Raw genomic sequence first — 8,639 nt, 5'->3', positions numbered from 1 at the left:
GCTGAAAAACTGGGAACTGGGCCTCTTTTGTTTCTGGACACCTCACTTGACAGGTGTAACAACATCCTCAGACAGGCTTGCCACAGGTGCATGTAGGCCACGTGCAAGGTACTGTCTGCCTAGCTCTTCCTTTGACCCCTTTCCCCCAGCTGTCCAGCTGATAGACCCCTCCATCCCCACAACCACGACGCAGCTGTTGCCCTCCTCCCACCCATGCCCCTCCCCCAACCCTTCTCCACCCCAGGCTCCTCCCACCTCAGAATATTTTATTGTTCCTGGCTAAGTTTTTCATATGGGATGGGGGTAGAGGGGGCTGGTTAGATGGAGAGGATGCTCTCCATTCATCAGGTCCTACTGAATGGGCACTTTTTCCACCTCAGAAAACCTTATGTTTTCTATCAGGGAAATGGGCAGAGGCCACTCTCTGGAACTTAGTTGGAGGGATGTCATTCAGGAAAGAGCCCCTCCATCTCTGTAAATACCCAAAGCAGGCCCAGCCTGCTGTGCTCCTTTGTTGAGGCAGGGGGAATGGAATCTTACCGATAAGGTGAGAAGAGCTTGAAAGAATACTGAGGGCGGGGCCCTCTGCCCTCCAAACACCTAATGCTAAAAGGGGAGAAAAAAAAGCACCAACAAAGAGTTTAAGATAGCAATTCCCAGCTTTTTCAAATATGAAGCATTTTTTAACCAATCCTTTTTAATTCTTAAATTCTTGACATTACAGAACTAAACTGAAATTTATTAACATTCCACTCTTACATTTCTTATCGACAAACAGAAATAAAATCCATGAGCCAAAAAACCCAAAACAAAACTAAAAACAGGGAAAAGCTTATAAAACTAAATATGGATTCCAGCATTAACAGCTGAACAGAGAATGTGATTTTTAAATTCTTAGCGGATGATAAAGTGTAGAAACTGAACACTTACAAATTATTTAAAACCTGGAATCACTGACCAGAAATTACACAGTTGGATCATGGGAAAACAGCAGAAGGGGGTTATGAGTGATCCTACACTGTTCTAGCTGCAACCCATGCCCTTCTCAGAGGAAAGCCTGGCATTGATTAGATATTGGGCCAGACTAATACTGGCAGCAGAGCCAGTGATAGTAACCTGCCTACCAGAAGAGCCTTCCACTGGGTTGGCAATTTTGATCTGGGCCCCGGACATCTGGCGGATCTCATTGATGTTGGCGCCTTGGCGCCCGATTATGCAGCCAATTAAGTTATTTGGAATGGTGAGTTCATGGGTGGTTTGAGTAGATGCATCCAAACTTGCCCAATAGCCTTTCACCTCTGGAGAGCTGGAGTCAATTCCGGCGAATCCGGTCCCGCCGTGCATCATGGCAAAGTGAGACTGTTGTCTTGCCACCTGGTTCAGCTTGGCCAGATCGAGCGGAGAAATGGTGTGTTGTCCTTGAATCGAGTAGGCATCTAGAGGTGGTCCCTCCAGGTCATGGGTGGCGTGAGGGTAGCCCGCAGCGTCGCTGCACCGATCTTGGCCGCCAGCGCAGATAACCGGAGAGCTGGCCGGCATGGGCTGGTACGGAATGGTCATGACTCTCCCTTGCGGAGACTGGGAGAGCGTCTCCAGCATGACCAGGCAGATCTGCTTGACACACTCGGTGACAGACTGCGGCACGCCAGCGATAGTGATTGCCCGCTCGGTGGAGTTGGGCAGCATATCCCCCGCCACCTGGACCTGGGCCCCGGTACTCTCGCGGATCTCTTTGATCTTACAGCCGCCTTTCCCAATCAGGGAGCCGCACTGGGTGGCCGGCACCACCAGCCTCAGGGTGACCGGGGGCCTGCTAGCCGCCGTGCTGTTGGTCATGGAGCTGTTGATATCTTCCTCCAGCTTGTCGATGATCATTGCGAAGGCCTTAAAGATGGCATTGGTGGGGCCGGTCAGAGTGATGATTCTCTCCGGACAATTCCCCTCCGAGATGTTGATCCGCGCGCCACTCTCCTCGCGGATCCTCTTAACCGACTCCCCTTTCTTCCCAATGATGCTTCCTACTTCCTTTCCGTGCATAAGAAGCCGAATGGTGAGAGTCACATTTAGTCCACTTTCAGTCACACCGGCATCCATGGCGAGCGGCGGGCGGCGTTCGGGGGAGTTGGGCTCGTTACGTGGTCAAGTCTTTGGTGGCTGGCGGGGGGAGGGGAGGTGTAGGCCCAAAACTGCCGGCGCGAGGCGAGCGAGGGCCGTGGGAGCGAGCAGGAGCGGGCGGGAGGCCGCGGCGTCGTCGCAGGGGCGGGCGGCGGCGGCGGAGGGGGCGAGCGGGGCCGGGAGCGGCGGGCGGGCGGGTGGGCGAGGGCGCGGCGGTGGCGACTCCGGCGGCAGCCTCGGCGGTCTGGGCGGGGCGGGAAGCCCGCTTTCAACCCCGCGTACCCTCTGACCCCGGAAGTGCTTGCTGCGCAGGACCCCTTGAAAAAAATGAGGACCCGTTTTTTTAGGTCACAAGATTGCGCCAACCTCCACGCGGTACTTAAAAAAAATCCTCTCAATACCGGAGTAGTGAAAAGAATGCATTTGATGGGCGGAAGGTGTGAGTCCGGCAGGGTTTTAAAGTGAACACGTGTTTTATTAACTCCAACAGCACTGGCAGGTGGCTGAAAATATTAATGTTGTTTTTGGGAGACACATATAATTTTCCTGATATACCAAAGGGATTTATGCGCAGAGTGACAAGGACAGCCCCGGCGATCAGTGCAGGCGGCAGCTGGGACGCCGCGGGTTTAAAACGTGCGCGTGAGGTAACCAGACCGCATGCGCGAGGGTGTGGGGAGGACGGGAGGGGCAGCCTCCGTCTTCCGGGGGGGAGGGGCGGCGAGGTGCGGCCTGTGGGGCGGTGCGCGCGCGAGCGGGCACGTGGGGCCCTTTCGTCCCCGGCGTCCGGGCGCCCTGCGCCAGCCCCCACTCTTGCCCCGGCCCCCCGGAGGTGGCCGGTGAGCAGAAAGATCGAAACCCGAGCCCCTACCGCGGGCCAGCGCAGTCGCGCCTTTGTGTTTGTGAAGTGCTCGTAACAGCCATGAAAAGAATGGCGTCCATTTACATAATGCTTTGTTTGCATCTTGCTGGTTTCTTTCTGTTGAAACCCGCAGAAACCCAACCTAGCTATTCGGTCCTTTCTACCGTGGCAGTGTCTTGTCCGCTATTTGAAACAATAGTGTGCGTCTCTGGAGGCCTATTTAAATTCGAGCGGTGCCGACCAGAGTTGGAGGTTTCTGCGGCATTTCCCGCGCGGCCTCCCCGGTTCTCGCTTTTCGGCCCTCTTCCCTCACAGCGCAGCCGCAGCGCCCCACTCTCTGGCGGCCCCTGGTGACGCCCGCCATCTTGGGAGGCCTTTTCTGTCTAGTTCATCTCGCTAGAAAATGTCGCTGAGATGCTGGCACATGAGTTGTGATTTCTGCCCCTTCCCTTTCTCCTTGAGCTAAGCTAGACTCGAGAATGTCAAGTGAGCAAAGCATACTTAGTCCCTCAGTGAAAGTGGGCTAACGTGGCGCTCCCCATCGTCGCCCCCCCCCCCTTGCCCGCCATGTTTCCTGAACACAAAATGGCGACACGTGGCCTGGATTCGTCGCTCAGGAGAAATTGGGGTCGCCCGAAAGCTCTAGAACGTGCCGCCTCCTGTTTACTGGGACTTCCCTGCCACGCGAGTCCTTAAGATCCTTCCTGTAGGCTGGTCCGAAACGTGGCGGAAGAAGTTTAATCCTCCCTCCTTTAATTTGAAAGGAGAATGTGAATAATAGTAAAATGTAGGCATGGTGTCGATCATCTCGGCCTTTTTTTTTTTTTAGATTTTCATAATGTATGGGCAGTACCAAGGGGAAATTTGAAGTGTCCCCCCGCCCCTGTACCAAAACACTTAGAAATCACTGCTTTAAGGAATGAGATGGGAAAATACTGCTTTCCCAGATCTCCTAGTACAGGGTGTTGTGCTGGGAAGACCAAAATATAATTTTTAAAATAATACAAATATGCAGGCATACTCTATAGGCATTTTCACAGGCAGTTGGTCAGTGACCCACAGCTTATTATAATTTGTATTGTCTTTTATGGTCTAGAAGGGACAGATCTTATGGTAGGCTTTTTATTGCATACTATCTTAATTTTCACCACGCTCTACGAGGTAGTTATCCCCTTCTCTTTCTCTTTTTTTTTTAAGCAGAGGAAGACACTTAAGCCCAGAGAAATGAAGTGAGCCATTCAAGGTCATACATTGTCCGGGATGGAATCCAGACCTTCTGATTTCCTTACTGGTGAGCACATTTTCCAGTTTTTCTATAAATCAAGGTTTTTGAAGTAAATTCTTTTTTTTTTTTTTTTTTTTTGGTATCAAAAAAGCTACCAAAGGTGCTTAACCATTGAGCCACATTCCTAGCCCTCACCCTTTTTATTTTTTTATTTTAAAACAGTGTCTTATTAGGTTGCTTACAGCTTTGCTAAGTTGCTGAGGCTGGTTTTGAACCTGTGATCCTCCTGCCTCAGCCTCCCTATCTGCTTAGAATTTAAATTGTTTTTAACGTGTAAATGTGCTGACTTTGAAGGTTACATAATCCTTTGTTGTGTAGTCAGCCCATTTGTATCTCCTTGGGGATTTCCATTTTCTCTTGATGTGACACACACACTTGAGCCCTGTCTGGGCTTAAATGCTGTTCTGTGAGGTAACTGGATAAGGAGAAAGAGATGGAAGTGATTCAGACCTTTTCCAAGGCCCAGGTGTCTTAGTCTGGCCTCCTCAGTGGCACATTTGAGTTACCTAGCTCTAGGGGAGTGAACAATTCTTTGAGAGACTCACCTGATTCCTTCAGCTACTTATGCTTGACTCCTTCTTCACTACCCCTTATCCCCAGCTCTGTAAAAATGAGTTATTTTACTCTGGCACCAAGCCTCCATTACTCTACAAATATTGACAAACCCTGACATAGTGTTAGATAAATCATAGTCTGTGGACACCTCAGTGTAACACATGTTTAGGGGGGGTCCAGGTAACAAAAACATGCCTAAACGAGGACTACATGGCTATTACAGATGGAGAGGGATTTTTGCTTTTAACTTACATTAACGTGTGTATCAAATTTTCCAAAAGTTTTCATATTGTTTTATATAACTCTGCAAATAACTTTGATAGGTACATACTGTAATAATAATAGCATTAAGTCATTAAGTACTTAGTTGTATGCTAGGCCCTGTTCTAAGCCTATTCTATGTTTTAACTCAGTGGCTCTTAACATTATTAAAAGTAAAATATTAGAAGAAATCGATTTTACATTGTAATTCAGATGTACACACATATATCACATATCAGTTCTTTTTTTTTTTCACATTGGGAATTTAACTGAGGATGCTTTACCATTGAGCAACATCACCTTTTATTTTATTTTATTTTTTTAATTTTGAGACAGGGTTTCACTAAATTACTAAGTTGCTGAGGTTGGCTTTGAACTTGGAATCCTGCCTCAGCCATCCTAGTTGCTGGGATGATAGGTGTGTGCCACTGTACCCATTTTATATAACAGATTTTTTTGCAAAACACTACTTATTACTACATGCAATGTATTGTGGTTCCAATTTCTGTTCATTTATTTATATTCAAACATAAAAGGGGTTGTTATAACTAAAATGATTCAAAACCTATTAGTAGGTTGTGACTGGAATACACATTTAGTCCTCATATAAGCTCATGAAATGGGTGGTGATATTATTTCCATTTTACAGAGGTACTGAGAGGTGAAGGAGTTTGTCCAAGTTCAGATAAAGTAGTAAAGTATGGATATGAATGTAGGCAATCTGAGTCCACAGATGATATACTTAACCATAAGGTAGATGTGGTCTCTAGAGTTCCTTTTAGGGAGACAGAGTAGATTAAAGAATTAAAAATACTGGGCTGGGGATGTGGCTCAAGCGGTAGCGTGCTCGCCTGGCATGCGTGCGGCCCGGGTTCGATCCTCAGCACCACATACAAACAAAGATGTTGTGCCCGCCGAAAACTAAAAAAATAAATATTAAAAAAAAATTCTCTCTCATTCTCTCTCTCTCTCTCCTCTCTCTATCTTAAAAAAAAAAAATACTAGTAATGGCTTGTCATGGTGTACACACCTATAATCCTAGCCACTTGGGACTGAGGCAGGAGGATTGCAAATTTAAGGACAGCCTTAGCAATTTAGCAATATCCTGACTCAGAAAATAAAAGGGCTGGGGATGTGGCTCAAGTGGTTAAGCACCCCTGGATTCAATTCCTAATTAAAAAAAAAAAAAAAAAAAAGATACTAATAATGGTTCAAATCCGGGTGTGCTCTCCAAATACACCGACAAAAAATATTAGAAAACAGGAGACAAAAGGACTAAATTGCATATGGTCATGGAGTATCCTGATTGAACGCATTATGGTCCTCCAAATTTACTTTTTTTATCTTCCCTAAAGAAATTTTTACCCATCAGGTAAAAAAATTTTTTTTTTTTTCCCCAAGATTGCCTGTTTTAATTCTTTTCTGCCTGAAATATTTCCTTGATTTCTTCTTATCTGATTACCGCTAGGACTAATTGTACTCCTCAGTGAAGTATTCCCTTTCTCATCTTCCTTAGCTCTTAATCTCCCCGAGAATCCTGTATCCCATCTTTCAGTGGCCCCACATTTTACTATTGATGAAATCCTAGAGTGATGTGTCCTGTAGGCTCTCCAGCTGCCCTGGAGATGCTGTAATTTGTCAAAGTGGGCTCTGGATTTTGGAATCCAAGGCTCTATGCCCTAGCCCCATTCTGTGACTGACTAGCTGTGAGACTTCTACAATTTATATATCTGGGTCTCAGTTTTTTCCACTGTAAAACAAAAGATTAAATGATCACTAAGCCATTTTTAAATTCTGTTCTGGGAGTGATACTATTTAATGACATTATCTCCGAGTGATGGTGGGTAGGGTTGTGTAAATGTTTTACTCACTTTTGGAAAATTCTGTACTCCCTTACTCAGATCTGGATTAACTTTTGAATTCCACATTACCCATTTTATGGATGAAGCTACTGAGATATGGAACAATGGATTGAATAGTCACCGCCCCAACCCTGGAATCTCATACAGGACTCTTCTCACTCAAATGACCACAGGTTGGTTAAGGGGTTTAATATGACTGGGAAGGTGAGCCAGGTTTAGACTTTGGAAATTGAACCACAGGATTTATCTTCCATTCAGAGGAACAATTTTTTTTCCTCTTACATTATGTTGGCATGTTATATACATAAAACTTTTAAAAATGATTTTATATTATTTGTGTAAGTATCACAGACAACTTTGCCAGTAAGTTGTTATTGTACCCATTTTACTGATGAGCCATCTTTGGATTAGAAGAGTGAAATAATTTGTTGAAGGTTATACAGCTTATTGGGACCTGAGTTAGATTTCTTTTTTTTTTTTTTTTAATTAGCTGCCATGACATTACAATGATCTTGGCAATTCATACATTTGAATCAATTGGGGTATAAATTCTCATTTTTCTGATTGTATAGATTGCAGAATCACACTGGTCATAGAGTCACCTATATATATATACAGCATGAGTTAGATTTTTTGACTACTACTTATAGATTATCATTTTCTTGACTTCTGATGTCTGTGGCATAGACTTTATTTTATTTTTTATTTTGGTATTGGGGATTAAACCCAGGGTGCTTAACCACTGAGCCACATTTCCTTTTTATTTTTATTTTGAAACTGGGTCTTGCTAAGTTGTTTAGGACCTCAATTGCTGCAGCTGGCCTCAAACTTGAAATCCTCTTGCCTCAGTCTCCTGAGTTGTTGGAATTATTGGTGTGTGCCACTGTGCCCAGCTGTGTCACAGTTTTGAAACTTGGATAACTTTAAATTCAAAAAGCCTCCCAAATCAGTCTTTGTTTTTATGTCCTAGAACATCCATTCCAATTACCTTAGGCTCCTGACTCTTGTTTTAAGATAATTTCTTCTCTTCTGGATCTCTAGTGCTTACATTTATGAGTTTGTGAAGGAGGGAGAGTGATTACTCAATGAGACTCCCAAATTCCCTGGTTGTAGGGACCATATTTCTTTTCTTTAACCTACTTGTCCCAGCAAAGTATACTATAGCTATTTAAAATTGCTCTATAAACATGTAGCATTGTTTTTTAAAAACATGGTTTAATTTTTTTCTCCTTCAGAGCTCTCTTATTTAAATAATATTAAATTGAGAGAGCCTTTTCTCTATTATATTATAGGCTACTATAGCCTAGAAACTTATCTTACCCACTTTGCAGATAGTAACAATTTGGTGTCATGTGCTGGTTTCCTTGTTCTGCTGTCAGGAGGTCACTCTTTGGTTGCCTGAGAAACATAAGAAGTTTATTGGTGTAGTTTGCAGAAGTAACCCAAAGATACAGCAACATCCTTGGCCTGAGTTCTCCCTATTAGACAAAGCAATGCCCTTGGATACTCTGTGGTATCTCTGCCTGAAATACAGTATGTGGAAGAGATGGCAGAGGAAAGTTTAAAAAGGGGAAAAATGAAAACCGAATGCAAATACAAAGTATAGAAAGTGAGGATGGGTAAAAAGCGAAGAGTGAAATGCAGTATTGGTGGGAAAGAGGTGAACAAAACAATCTAGAGGTTCATCACCCCTGCTTCC

At 44.8% G+C, this 8,639-nt stretch overlaps 1 protein-coding gene and 1 long non-coding RNA gene across 7 annotated transcripts in view; one reads left to right on the top strand and one right to left on the bottom strand.

Annotated features, from left to right (window-relative positions):
• Positions 1 to 675: 675 nt before the first annotated feature.
• Pcbp1 (poly(rC) binding protein 1) lies at positions 676 to 2,295 on the bottom strand. Its single transcript, XM_026405129.2, has one exon. The coding sequence runs from the start codon at positions 2,092 to 2,094 to the stop codon at positions 1,024 to 1,026; it is 1,071 nt and encodes a 356-aa protein (XP_026260914.1). The 5' UTR covers positions 2,095 to 2,295; the 3' UTR covers positions 676 to 1,023.
• A 544-nt stretch (positions 2,296 to 2,839) lies between these two features.
• LOC113194148 (uncharacterized) overlaps positions 2,840 to 8,639 on the top strand; it is a 49,074-nt gene continuing 43,274 nt past the window's right edge. The window contains exons 1-3 of one of the 6 annotated variants that reach the window (XR_013342290.1): positions 2,840 to 2,954; positions 4,178 to 4,268; positions 6,980 to 7,113. This is a non-coding gene — a long non-coding RNA (uncharacterized LOC113194148). Of the gene's footprint in view, positions 2,955 to 3,508; positions 3,765 to 4,174; positions 4,269 to 6,979; positions 7,114 to 8,639 lie in introns of those variants that run through there. The other 5 variants (XR_013342291.1, XR_013342293.1, XR_013342292.1 and 2 more) reach the window with 5 other exon arrangements.

This window comes from Urocitellus parryii, chromosome 12 (assembly GCF_045843805.1).
Source record: "Urocitellus parryii isolate mUroPar1 chromosome 12, mUroPar1.hap1, whole genome shotgun sequence".
Lineage (NCBI taxonomy): Eukaryota > Metazoa > Chordata > Mammalia > Rodentia > Sciuridae > Urocitellus > Urocitellus parryii.
This window is presented reverse-complemented; position numbering and strand designations above follow the sequence as displayed.

Excerpts from the sequence above, each read along its gene's own strand:
- Pcbp1 (XM_026405129.2), bottom strand. The coding sequence starts at position 2,094 with ATGGATGCCGGTGTGACTGAAAGTGGACTAAATGTGACTCTCACCATT.